The 14,308-nt window shown below is 41.4% G+C and overlaps 1 protein-coding gene across 1 annotated transcript; it reads right to left on the bottom strand.

The window, feature by feature from the left end:
* Positions 1 to 353: 353 nt before the first annotated feature.
* LOC123760937 (cystathionine gamma-lyase) lies at positions 354 to 13,936 on the bottom strand. The gene is made up of 4 exons (XM_045746761.2): positions 13,717 to 13,936; positions 5,102 to 5,253; positions 4,302 to 4,440; positions 354 to 3,754 (listed from the first exon to the last, which is right to left on the bottom strand). The coding sequence occupies exons 1-4, from the start codon at positions 13,822 to 13,824 to the stop codon at positions 3,686 to 3,688; spliced, it is 468 nt and encodes a 155-aa protein (XP_045602717.2). The 5' UTR covers positions 13,825 to 13,936; the 3' UTR covers positions 354 to 3,685.
* Positions 13,937 to 14,308: the final 372 nt, after the last annotated feature.

The raw sequence follows: 14,308 nt of genomic DNA, 5'->3' as shown, positions 1-14,308 counted from the left end.
ACCAGAGCCTTTCAACTTTCAAGCCAAACCAGAGTTTCAACTCCTTTTGACCTTGTCGTAGCTCAGTCGATTAAGGCAGCGTCTGGGATGCTCTCAGACGCAGGTTCGAATCCTCGTCACGGCCCTTGTGGATTTGTTCATTTGATGCATCACACAATTGTGATTTCTGTGTGTAATCCTACTAATTTGTAGAATTAACATAAATTAATATTTTCCTATCTGCGCGTCATTTACCAAATTCTTCCAACATAGAGGGATCGTATTGCGTCAAATAATACCCAGCAGAGGTATAAATATTGTCAACATGCCAGAGAATTTAATAATATTCTTGCTTTTTGTCAGTATCCTTTACCAGAATTAATACCTGACATTATAACAACTAGTGATCTAATAACAATGAGTTATCAACTAAAGGATCACTATATAACAGTTTATCTGTTATCTTAAACTAACATGTAGGAAGAAGAAATTCTCTCATTTCTCGATTAATAAGAACACTGTTCATATTATTTATTATTTGACCAGAATTTAAATAATACAACTCCCTATAATTGCAACTCTATTCTCATTAATTGATTAAGTAGAGCAATTACAAGGAAAAGAATTTTCCGTTTCTACTGAAATATGTTAGTGCGTGAGACGGGTTGTGGGAGGAGGAGGGAAGCTTGGCCACGAGACACTGAGAAGGCCACAAGTACAGAGAGAGAGGTGACGTTGTCGCAAGCTACGTGATCGGCCGTTGCTATTAATCGGCCCCGGAGTGCATAATTACTCCATCAGCGATCCAAGGATTACATCGGCGGACAACATTTACGTTAAGTGGTTTAGTTTGATTGTTCTGAGCTCTCAACATGTAAACGTTACCCTTAGTTCGTCGTTACACCACGCTCCCTCCTCTAAACACAAGTACGTTCCTAGTGTACCTAATTTACCCCTTCTATTAACCCATAGTGATATAATCTACTGTGTGTAAACACGTTTTACACCATATTGAGTTTCCAGGGTGTGTTGAAGCAGCCTGAGGTGAGACAAATTCCAACGCCACGCTAGCAGGTCATGTGTTCCAGCAGGTTGTAGATGACGCCGTCGCCCAACCACACTACCGTTCACTGTCACAGCTAGGCAGCCGATCTTTCTTTAATTTACTAATTAACTTCTCATAAATAGTTGAGATTTAATAATAACACAAATTTATATTTCATTTACGTGAGCTAGGCATTTAATCCTATTTCTTATAGCATCAAGAGCCTTTAGATAGGAACAATTTTCTTGTCTACCATTTATTACTATATGATCTTGTCATTAACCAAATTATTGAATACTTATACAAATTATATTTCTTAGTAAACTTTACGAACCCCTTTCGAGGAGGAACCAGCCTCAACTAAGTGTACTATTCAGCTTCTAGTATTAACCCCCACTTGTGAAGTTTGGGAATGTTCAACTCTTGAATAATAATTATTCTTACCGTCCATTAATGTCCAACAAATAATTATGGATGATTATATTATCCACAGACACTGGTATCTCAGTTCATTTTATTACACTAGTTATCTGTTTCCCTCTTCAGTAAAAATAAGGTGGTCCTTCGAGTAATTTGACTCAATCAAGTAAATATCATTATATTAAGAACAAGCTTTCCTTCACGACCGGTGGTGTGGTGGTGATAGTAGTGTGGGGGAGGTGGTGTGGTGGTGATAGTAGTGTGGGGGAGGTGGTGTGGTATAGGTGGTGGTGGTGGTGAAGGTAGTGTGGTGGTGGTGCTCGTAGTGGTGGTGAAGGTAGTGTGGTGGTGATAGTAGTGTGGTGGTGAAGGTAGTGTGGTGGTGGTGGTGCTGCTGCTGCTGGTAGGGTGGTGAAGGTAGTATGGTGGTGAGGTAGTGTGGTGGTGAAGGTAGTGTGGTGGTGGTGGTGGTGCTGCTGGTAGTGGTGGTGAAGGTGGTGTCGTGGTGGTGGTGGTGAAGGTAGTGTGGTGGTGAAAGTAGTGTGGTGGTGAAGGTAGTGTGGTGGTGATGGTAGTGTGGTGGTGAAGGTAGTGTGGTGGTGGTGGTGGTAGTGAAGGTAGTGTGGTGGTGAAGGTAGTGTGGTGGTGGTGAAGGTAGTGTGGTGGTGGTGGTGAAGGTAGTGTGGTGGTGTTGGTGATGGTGAAGGTAGTGTGGTGGTGGTGAAGGTAGTGTGGTGGTGGTGAAGGTAGTGTGGTGGTGGTGGTGGTGGTGAAGATAGTGTGGTGGTAATGGTGGTGGTGAAGGTAGTGTGGTGGTGGTGGTGGTGAAGGTAGTGTGGTGGTGGTGGTGGTGAAGGGAGTGTGGTGGTGGTGGTGGTGAAGGTAGTGTGGTGGTGGTGGTGGGGTGAAGGTAGTGTGGTGGTGGTGGTGGTGGTGGTGAAGATAGTGTGGTGGTGATGGTGGTGAAGGTAGTGTGGTGGTGGTGAAGGTAGTGTGTTGGTGGTGGTGATGGTAGTGTGGTGGTGGTGGTGGTGAAGGTAGTGTGGTGGTGGTGGTGAGAACATGAAGTGTAAGCCTGGTCTATTAGCCTCCACTAGCAAAATCTGGTAACAGCACAAGAATATCTTCCAATATTCCTGAGTGTATGTAATAATTACAGAGCTCAAAGTACTTTATACCATATGGTCTGAAGTCACTTATAACAGGACAATCACAGATACAGTGTTGGAGAGTATGTCCCAGCTCTTATTCACATAGTTTACAATAGGAATGTTCACCATTGGGGGATTCATTACCTGCAGCCACCTTCCATAGATATTGATACCCCAGCCTAATTCTGGCAATTACAATATCACACTGTCTAGTGGATGGTTTATCCTGAAGTGCATTGGACATCACCTGTGATCTTATGAGCATTTTGATTAGTCAATATATTCTCTCTTGTATTCATGAAGTTAATTTAAAAGGCAATTCCATTCACCCAGTAAGTATTAAAAGATTAAAGTTCCCTCACACTCGGTATTATTTGACTGATCTCCTCATGAGTCAATTAGCCTAATTATCAAACTTCCAGGAGTGGTGGCAGCATTATATGTTTATGAGTAAACTGATCTTCCATCTGATGTGTAAGAATTGCAAAGATATGTTTAACATCTTGGACATTTCTCTCCCCTCCCCCCCCCCCACCCCCGATAACTGGTTTGGGCATTTTCTGCTGCGAGGGCAGACTATCACCCCAGAGAACTGGCAAAATACAATTATTACAGCCAAAAGTTTTACCAGTTTTTTTTTAGCAACCATTACTGTGAGTGTTTGTGGGAAGTGTTACAATGGTGACATGTATCTAACGTTACAATTGGTAGCAGCCGTGCTTGTTGCCCACGTAACAATAACAATAACACCATAACAAAATAACATCATCAACATCAACAATTAGCAACGGTAATGTCTTCTCACACACATAATAACATAGGGTAAAAAAAACACACACTTGTGTATTTATGAAACTCGTGTAAGGAATTTACACCAAGTCTTTCACACACACTCAGAAGAGTGCGAAAGACTGTAAATTCCTTACATAAGTTTTACAAATAGACAAGTGTGGGTTTTTTCCAGTAATAATAACCTTAATAACCCTCCGGAGACTGATAGATCCCAAGCCAACACCAAACCAATATCAAGTTATAATCACAAATATGTTTGGTCCCCACACAGACAAACATTGTCTATTGCACTAGATAATTATATCCCACAGGCCTTTAGATTATCTTCTAGGCATTTTACTGGTACAGTTTCCTCGTCAATTGGGACCTGGAAAAAAGAGATAAGCTTAGTACTAACATCCAATAAAAGTCATTTATCATTATATATTTATGCTTGTTGTTTAATGTTGTTTAAGATTCTCTACCTGGAACAAAAAGTTCCATGCAGCACGGGCTATGGTGAGCCCGTAGTACATATTTATGCTATTTCTATCCAATTTCATACATATTTTTATGCTTACATGTACCAAAGTTGGAAGAAATTATAACAGTTTCAATCGAGAAAATAATCCAGATTTGTTTAAGAGTAATTGTAATGTTTAACTGTATATATGTGGTTAATGATGTAATACAGAAAGTTAAATAAACTTTGGAAATAAATAAACAATTATGTTTAAACAATATTATAATGATCAGACTAAAAATCTAACCAGGTATAGCCTAGCCTAACTTATTCTAACCAGTTATAGCTTAGCCTAACTTATTCTATCCAGTTATAGCTTAGTCTAACTTATTCTAACCAGTTATAGCTTAGCCTAACTTAATCTAACCAGTTTGCCAAAGCTAAGGGTGACTCGATCAACGTTACCACTGACCACAGCTCTGAGAGCTTGATCAAGGTCTTTGATGAGGTCGTGAGCCGGCTCTAAGCCACACGACACACGGACGAGGCCATCTGTGATGCCCAAGCTCTCTCTAGTCTCTGCTGGCAGACACTTGTGGCTCATCACACACCTGTTGAAAATACATAAACGAAAAGTTGCAAGACTGGTATGTAATTTCTAGTTTATATTTTTATTAATCTAAATGTTTTGTTTTTTATTTAAACATCAGTTTTTGTTAGATTTTTGCCAATTTTAATTTATATGTTTCATTTGCTAGTGTGACAGTATGTTAAGTTGGGTAAGAAAGGGAGAATTTAACTCTAAGAGAAATGAACAAGGGCTGTGATGAGGATTCGAACATGCGTCCAAGAGCATCCCAGACGCTGCCTTAATCGACTGAACTACGACATGGTTAAGAGAACCCTCGTCACGGCCCTTTGAAATTCGAAATTTCATTTCAAATTCTGTCCACTTTTGGCCATAGCGCGCATACGAGCCAAAAGCGACGTTATTTTTAAGAGGACGGGTTGTTAGCATGCATATAACATGCTGTCAGCTGGCTTACAGTTCGATTCCTCACAGTGGATGTGCATTTATATTTGAGTTAACTTTAAATGTCAGTTTTTTTATTTTTTTATTCATTACGTCTACCATACCCATACTGTGGGAGGTAGTGGAAAAGGTTACAGAGGCACACATGGGGGCTCAGGAACTCTGAATTACTCTAAAAATAATCCAATTCAATGCTCAATTAAAAAACAAATATTAACCAAAACCCTTCATTAACTCACGGAGGTTGACAGAAAGACTCAGCCCCTCCCAAGCTAGTTGCGAAAGTAAACATCTTTAACTGCTTGCAAAAGTGAGTCGATGCTTTTGAACTGTTTCCCTTGATGCAGAAGGAGAACATGCCGGAGTGGCCGTAACACTGACGCTTCGACAGCTGTAAACACCATCAACACAGTTTAGTGCCATGTATATACCAAGGACATTGAAATTGAAATAAGTTTATTGAGGTAAAATACACACAAAGGGATCAGGTAGCTCAAGCTATTCTCACCCCGTTCGTGTTAATATTCTCACCCCGTTAATCGTGTTCCATCGTGTTAATACATACATATAAACACATCCCAAGCAATAAACATATTACCAAACGTTCTGAGAGCTAAACCTCTACATTTCCTCATATACCAAGGAGGAATAGTTGTATTAATTACAGTACTTTGTAAGTATTTTCACAGTAAGAGATCACTAGTAATCACAATAATAAATGTTTAAAGATATGCAAGTAGTGAAGTTGAGGACTAGAACCGTCCCAACCCTGAGGAGAACCTCAGGGATCGAACTCGGTCATAGTCAAAAGTGGTGTGGGAGTCCGTAGAATGGGACGGGTTGCGTCCAGGGGGACGTTTTGGGTCACAGGGGTAAAATGTAAGGGATGTTGTGGGTCATGTAGGTAAGAGGGGAAGATAAGTATGTGGGCATGTGAACATCATCTCAAAAGTTTCCCCGGATGTTATGACACGTGGCATCCGACCAGGCGTCACTTGAGAGAGTGTCATGTTGGGTAGGGGCTGGAAGCTAAGTGGTTGGTATGCAGTCATGTAGGGAGGAAGAGGAGGAGTATGTAGGTTATGTTGTGTAGGGAGAGGAGAGCCCCCATACCTGAGAGGATAACATTGACGTCCATTAGCTTCCCCTACAGGAAGCCGTAAGTGTTGAGGGGGGTAAGAGAGAGCAGCCTCTTGCGGATGTGGTCCATTTGCTTTAATGGTTTTTCGATGTCTTCAGAGTTGTCTGGAGATGTTGACCCCAGCATGGCTCTCCCTCCACTGCGGATTCGTTAAGGAGGGCGAGGGTCTTACTTCCGCTAGCAGGTCCTCACCTGCCAACCATCAATCACTTCTCATTTGACCGGGATCGTTTCCCTCCCCTCACACACAAACGCGCCGTTAGTTCACTGCGAGTCTTCATTCGCTACACACACTCACCATACAGCTCCGCGTCATGGAAAGATGAACCTCAACAGCCTGCATGAAATGCGGAGTGTTTTATATTCCATCACCAAATCAACTATGTCGGCTGCAATGTGCAAGCTGTGAAAAACCGCCCCTAGGCCATTACGACATCAAATGCAAGCGATGTCAGCAGATTTTCTGTGATAACCGTGAGTGTTATTCTTATTTAGTTCATTTTATGGCATCCACAGGTGAAATATCGCGTGTGTAAACTATTATCTCTCTTATAGTGTGAGAATATTTACTCTTTCGGGCTATTACATTCCACACAGTTAAATATGTTCTTTCCAATTTCAGTTTACAAAACCGTGAAGTGTCCTTATTGCTCACCTGCCCCGCGAGGAGGTCATCGCCGGAATGAAACTTCACATAAACGTAGGTATCATATATAAATATAATTCTCGTATCTGTATTACATCCAGTTGCAAGCGAACACACATGCATAATAAACATATTTTCCCCATTCACCCGTGCTGAATATCATTTTGTTCCATTTCAGGTTATAATCCATACCTCAATCGACGGAGGGAACAGATAGACGTCATCGAGTCTGTATCCCATCCGTCCCACACTGAGCTAAGGAGAGCAGATCTCACTCGTGGGCACCCCCCGTCCCTTCAACAAGGGCGGCAGCGCCACCAGCAGATGGACGGCTACGAGACAATATCACGCCCAGTTAACACAATGTTAAGGATTCATACCCTCACACCTGCTCAACCCACTCACCAGGACATAAGTAAGTTAATACTGTCTTATTTTAATCTATTTCCTAAACATATTAATTCCCCCTAATCTGTTCCCTCACCTCAAATATATATATATATATATATATATATATATATATATATATATATATATATATATATATATATATATATATATATATATATATATATATATATATATATATATATATATATATGTATATCACGAAAATAAACACTTGATTAAGAGTGTGACAATGTCAGACCACGGAGGAAAATGAAACAGGAATTTCCGTAAGTACTTTCGTATATTAAATACATCTTCAGAAGGAACCTACATCTTCCTTCAGAAGGAAATAGTAAGTAAGTCAACAAATTCCTTTGGAGACTTCAGGCTGAAGGCGCAAGGAACATAAGGAGTCAGCAGGCCATTGAGTCTCTTCGCCAGTCTGTACGTGGGTGTGGGTATCTGGCTAATGATTGGCCGAAGTGGGTTTCCAGGCTTGTGTGTCTTGACATTTCCATACGCATATCCAGGTTTATATTCCCCAATGATCTTTGGCAGGTGGAGTCCGGATTTCTTGGCGTTCACAGTTTCGATCAGTTTGTTGACCTTTGCTTTCAATTCGGCTGTAGTGTCCTTCGTTACCCTTTGGAACTTAGTTTGATCAGAGAGTATGAGGTTCATTTTCGCCAGATATTCGTCTTTTTCAAGAATGACATATATTGGCGACTTGTCACCTCTCCTGACAACTATCTCCTTGTTCTCACGAAGGCTTTTAGCTGCCGCTTTGAGCTCGGGGGACAGTATGGTGCTTCTGTAATTGCCTCGATTCTTTCCTCCTTCTGCAATAAGTTCTGCTTGTAAGGTATCTTTGGTAGTGACCTTCTTTTGTGTCTCGAGGTCGAATATGTCGTCCAACAGAATTTCCAACTCTACTTTCCGGGCCATCTCACTCGGTCTGGACATAACGTGACAGTTGTGCCCAGATTTAGGAGAGTGACTTGGTCCTCAGTGAGGATAATTCCTGCAAGGTTCAGGAAGCCATCTGTTGGTCGTGGAATTGCCATAGGTCCTCCATATAATGTTGTTAGTTTCTTGATAATCCTTGTTTCAGTGCTGAGGTGATGTCGGTCTGTGAGGATGTCGAGGTGTTGTTCAATGCGAGTACGGATACTTTCGTCGATGTTGCTATTTCTCCACTCGTTTGTAGCATGAACTAGTTGCGTTTTGTTGTCTTTGATTTCATTCTCTGCCTTGTATATCTGATCACGAATCAGATCCTGGCGATATTTTATCGTGAAGGCTTGATTCCTTGCTGCTGGGTCGTGCGCTTTAATATTAGTATATTTTGGTAGCAGTCTTTCCTGTAGACATATATTATTAAATATGACCGAAAAAGTAAGATTAATAATTCTAACACGAATTTTCTCAATCTTTCGTACATTTCTTTTCACTGTTGGAGGTAATTCAAAAATCAATTCTCCAAAATTCATTTTTATTTCTAGTCTGACGCGACACTTGAGCGCGTTTCGTAAAACTTATTACATTTTCAAAGACTTTACACATACACAACTGAATAGAACTTACATATCTCCGATTTGTTTATATCTACATTTGAGTGAGGTGGATGGGGTGAGGTGGTATTTAATAGGGTATTAATATCATCAACACAAGACAGAACACGAAACAATGGGTATTGAAATGGAAGTGATTGTAGAAAGCCTATTGGTCCATATTTCTTGATGCTTCTATATTGGAGCGGAGTCTTGAAGTGGGTAGAATATAGTTGTGCATTATTTGGCTGTTGATTGCTGGTGTTGACTTCTTAATGTGCAGTGCCTCGCAAACGTCAAGCCGCCTGCTATCGCTGTATCAATCGATGATTTCTGTGTTGTTTACTAGGATTTCTCTGGCGATGGTTTGGTTGTGGGAAGAGATTATATGTTCCTTAATGGAGCCCTGTTGCATATGCATCGTTAAACGCCTAGAAAGAGATGTTGTTGTCTTGCCTATATACTGGGTTTTTTGGAGCTTACAGTCCCCAAGTGGGCATTTGAAGGCATAGACGACGTTGGTCTCTTTTAAAGCGTTCTGCTTTGTGTCTGGAGAGTTTCTCATGAGTAGGCTGCCCGTTTTTCTGGTTTTATAGTAAATCGTCAGTTGTATCCTCTGATTTTTGTCTGTAGGGATAACGTTTCTATTAAAAATATCTTTCAGGACCCTTTCCTCCGTTTTATGAGCTGTGGAAAAGAAGTTCCTGTAAAATAGTCTAATAGAAGGTATAGGTGTTGTGTTAGTTGTCTCTTCAGAGGTTGCATGGAGTTTCACTTTCCTTCTTATGATGTCTTCGACGAAACCATTGGAGAAGCCGTTGTTGACTAGGACCTGCCTTACCCTACAGAGTTCTTCGTCGACTTGCTTCCATTCTGAGCTGTATCTGAGAGCACGGTCGACATATGCGTTAACAACACTCCTCTTGGACCTGTCTGGGCAGTCGCTATTGGCATTTAGGCACATTCCTATGTTCGTTTCCTTAGTGTAGACTGCAGTGGGGAAACCTCCGCTCTTTTCCATGACTGTTACATCTAGAAAGGGCAGCTTGCCATCCTTTTCCATCTCGTAAGTGAAACGCAGCACGGAACTCTGCTCGAATGCCTCCTTCAGCTCCTGCAGATGTCTGACATCAGGTACCTGTGTAAAAATGTCGTCAACATCCCTGCAGTATATGGCCGGTTTCAAGTTCATGTCGACTAAGACTCTTTGCTCGATGGTACCCATGTAGAAGTTTGCAAACAGGACACCTAGGGGAGAACCCATGGCGACCCCATCTACTTGCTTATACATGTGCCCATCCGGGCTCAAGAAGGGTGCCTCTTTAGTAAAAGCTTGGAGTAATTTCCTCAGAATATTTTCTGGTATGTCAAGAGGAGTACAGGCTGGATCACGATACACTCTGTCGGCTATCATCCCGATTGTCTCGTCCACAGGTACGTTGGTAAACAGCGATTCTACGTCCAACGAGGCTCTTATCCCTGTGGCCTGTGTGCCCCGCAGTAAGTCAACAAATTCCTTTGGAGACTTCAGGCTGAAGGCGCAAGGAACATAAGGAGTCAGCAGGCCGTTGAGTCGCTTCGCCAGTCTGTACGTGGGTGTGGGTATCTGGCTAATGATTGGCCGAAGTGGGTTTCCAGGCTTGTGTGTCTTGACATTTCCATGCACATATCCAGGTTTATATTCCCCAATGATCTTTGGCAGGTGGAGTCCGGATTTCTTGGCGTTCACAGTTTCGATCAGTTTGTTGACCTTTGCTTTCAATTCGGCTGTAGTGTCCTTCGTTACCCTTTGGAACTTAGTTTGGTCAGAGAGTATGAGGTTCATTTTCGCCAGATATTCGTCTTTTTTAAGAATGACATATATTGGCGACTTGTCACCTCTCCTGACAACTATCTCCTTCTTCTCACGAAGGCTTTTAGCTGCCGCTTTGAGCTCGGGGGACAGTATGGTGCTTCTGTAATTGCCTCGATTCTTTCCAACTTCTGCAATAAGTTCTGCTTGGAAGGTATCTTTGGTAGTGACATTCTTTTGTGTCTCGAGGTCGAATATATCGTCCAACAGAATTTCCAACTCTACTTTCAGGGCCATCTCACTCGGTCTGGACATAACGTGACAGTTTATGCCCAGATTTAGGAGAGTGACTTGGTCCTCAGTGAGGTTAATTCCTGCAAGGTTCAGGAAGCCATCTCTTGGTCGTGGAATTGCCATAGGTCCTCCATATAATGTTGTTAGTTTCTTGATAATCCTTGTTTCAGTGCTGAGGTGATGTAGGTCTGTGAGGATGTCGAGGTGTTGTTCAATGCGGGTACGGATACTTTCGTCGATGTTGCTATTTCTCCACTCGTTTGTAGCATGAAGTAGTTGCGTTTTGTGGTCTTTGATTTCATTCTCTGCCTTGTATATCTGATCACGAATCAGATCCTGGCGATATTTTATCGTGAAGGCTTGATTCCTTGCTGCTGGGTCGTGCGCTTTAATATTAGTGTATTTTGGTAGCAGTCTTTCCTGTAGACATATATTATTAAATATGACCGAAAAAGTAAGATTAATAATTCTAACACGAATTTTCTCAATCTTTCGTACATTTCTTTTCACTGTTGGAGGTAATTCAAAAATCAATTCTCCAAAATTCATTTTTATTTCTAGTCTGACGCGACACTTGAGCGCGTTTCGTAAAACTTATTACATTTTCAAAGACTTTACACATACACAACTGAATAGAACTTACATATCTCCGATTTGTTTATATCTACATTTGAGTGAGGTGGATGGGGTGAGGTGGTATTTAATAGGGTATTAATTTCATCAACACAAGACAGAACACGAAGCAATGGGTATTGAAATGGAAGTGATTTTAGAAAGCCTATTGGTCCATATTTCTTGATGCTTCTATATTGGAGCGGAGTCTTGAGGTGGGTAGAATATAGTTGTGCATTATTTGGCTGTTGATTGCTGGTGTTGACTTCTTAATGTGCAGTGCCTCGCAAAGGTCAAGCCGTCTGCTATCGCTGTATCTATCGATGATTTCTGTGTTGTTTACTAGGATTTCTCTGGCGATGGTTTGGTTGTGGGAAGAGATTATATGTTCCTTAATGGAGCCCTGTTGCTTATGCATCGTTAAACGCCTAGAACGAGATGTTGTTGTCTTGCCTATATATTGTTTTTTTTTGAGCTTACAGTCCCCAAGTGGGCATTTGAAGGCATAGACGACGTTGGTCTCTTTTAAAGCGTTCTGCTTTGTGTCTGGAGAGTTTCTCATGAGTAGGCTGGCCGTTTTTCTGGTTTTATAGTAAATCGTCAGTTGTATCCTCTGATTTTTGTCTGTAGGGATAACGTTTCTATTAACAATATCTTTCAGGACCCTTTCCTCCGTTTTATGAGCTATGGAAAAGAAGATCCTGTAAAATAGTCTAATAGGGGGTATAGGTGTTGTGTTAGTTGTCTCTTCAGAGGTTACATGGCGTTTCACATTCCTTCTTATGATGTCTTCGACGAAACCATTGGAGAAACCGTTGTTGACTAGGACCTGCCTTACCCTACAGAGTTCTTCGTCGACTTGCTTCCGTTCTGAGCTGTGGCTGAAAGCACGGTCGACATATGCGTTAACAACACTCCTCTTGTACCTGTCTGGGCATTCGCTGTTGGCATTTAGGCACATTCCTATGTTCGTTTCCTTAGTGTAGACTGCAGTGTGGAAACCTCCGCTCTTTTCCATGACTGTTACATCTAGAAAGGGCAGCTTCCCATCCTTTTCCATCTCGTAAGTGAAACGCAGCACGGAACTCTGCTCAAATGCCTCCTTCAGCTCCTGCAGATGTCTGACATCAGGTACCTGTGTAAAAATGTCGTCATGCTACCGAAGATACCTTACAAGCAGAACTTATTGCAGAAGGAGGAAAGAATCGAGGCAATTACAGAAGCACCATACTGTCCCCCGAGCTCAAAGCGGCAGCTAAAAGCCTTCGTGAGAACAAGGAGATAGTTGTCAGGAGAGGTGACAAGTCGCCAATATATGTCATTCTTAAAAAAGACGAATATCTGGCGAAAATGAGCAACGTTGCTAGGCACGTTGTTGTGCATGGTTACTAGGCACGTTGTTGTGCATGGTTGCTAGGCACGTTGTTGTGCATGGTTGCTAGGCACGTTGTTGTGCATGGTTGCTAGGCACGTTGTTGTGCATGGTTGCTAGGCACGTTGTTGTGCATGGTTGCTAGGCACGTTGTTGTGCATGGTTGCTAGGAGCGGTGTTGTGCATGGTTGCTAGGCACGGTGTTGTGCATGGTTGCTAGGCACGTTGTTGTGCATGGTTGCTAGGCACGGTGTTGTGCATGGTTGCTAGGAACGTTGCAACAGAGGGTTGGGAGAGGAGGAAGTCTGCACATCACCACGGGGAGTTGCACGATGGCGCCACACAATTGATTTTGAACATTATCATTTTATGTATTAACAACGGACTCCAAGAGCTGAAGATCAAGCTGGTGTTTCAATTATGGCAGTGAAATGTTATGCCGGTACACTTGCACCATCCCTCACAACAGATCACCATCTTCTATGACAGCACATCATTAGCTGATATAATTTTACGTACCAACTCCCATCACAGCATCAGAATCACCCAAAAAAGGAAAACTGGTTGAGGCACTACCCAGTACACTACTCCTCTTTACCTTATCTCCCAGTTCTTTTCCTGACTCTTCCATCTCCTGCTTATCATGTTGTTGTTGTTAAAGATTCCCTACCTGGAACAAAAAGTTCCAAGTAGCACGGGCTATGGTGAGCCCGTAGTGCCTTTTAAGCTCTATGGGTATATATATGCTCTCACCGCCCTGCATTACCACGAGGACAAAAATATAATGCAATGGTAAAGTTTCTAACAGTTTAATGAACCAATATCCTTAATGTGTTAAGTATGCTTTTATATAATGTATTTTTTTATATAAGGCATTATATTGGGTCAATAAAACCTGAAAATGTGATGATAATAATTATCTAAAATTAGAATTTAGAAAATTCACACTGAGCCTAATCATTTCTGCTTTCAGTTGCAAGATTTTGTTAAAAAAATATTAAAATGTAAATTGTTCAAGCTTCAAGCGACAGTTAAAGAGGAAAATGCACTTCCTTACCTCATGCTGAGGGTGAGATGGTAACCCAGGGTGAATGACCTTCTCCACACAAGGGTGAGTCTCCAAAAACTTGGCCACTGCTAAACCATTCTTCATGTGTTGTTCCATTCTCAGTGCCAAGGTTTTGAGTGACCGATTAACCAAGTAACAATCAAGTGGGGAAGGAACAGATCCAATAGCATTTTGGAAGAAACGAAGTTCATCATGAAGGTCATCCCTGTAAGTGACAATGGTATTTAAAATACACAAGTTTTGACGAAACTTACTCAAACTTTAATTTACATTTTATAATAGAAAATATGTTACCTGTAACTTAAATAAGTTCACAAGCTATATAATATTATAAATACAACAAATAAGAATCAACGTAAAGAATATTGTTTTTCAAATACTTTTTCATGTATATATTTCTTATAAATATAAAGAGTGCTTTTGTTAAGGAGTCACTTAGCCAGTAACCGGGTTCTTTACTTATCAAACTGTATATGGGGCCTTATAGTGCCTCTTCTTACTCGATCCCACCCCGAGTCATAGGTAAGTAATTAAGAACTAGCAGTAATAATCTAAAGGAAAAGGGGAAATGATCACTAAA

This window comes from Procambarus clarkii, chromosome 3 (assembly GCF_040958095.1).
Source record: "Procambarus clarkii isolate CNS0578487 chromosome 3, FALCON_Pclarkii_2.0, whole genome shotgun sequence".
NCBI lineage: Eukaryota > Metazoa > Arthropoda > Malacostraca > Decapoda > Cambaridae > Procambarus > Procambarus clarkii.
Note: the sequence above shows the minus strand (reverse complement) of the source record. Positions and strands in the feature narration are given on the sequence as shown.

What these genes read in the sequence shown, in the direction of transcription:
- LOC123760937 (XM_045746761.2), bottom strand. Translation starts at nt 13,824, where the DNA reads ATGGAACAACACATGAAGAATGGTTTAGCAGTGGCCAAGTTTTTGGAG. An exon ending in CATCTCACCCTCAGCATGAG is followed by an intron (nt 5,254 to 13,716) that starts GTAAGGAAGTGC and finishes TGGTGTTTACAG; the next exon opens with CTGTCGAAGCGTCAGTGTTA. An exon ending in GAGTCTTTCTGTCAACCTCC is followed by an intron (nt 4,441 to 5,101) that starts GTGAGTTAATGA and finishes TATTTTCAACAG; the next exon opens with GTGTGTGATGAGCCACAAGT.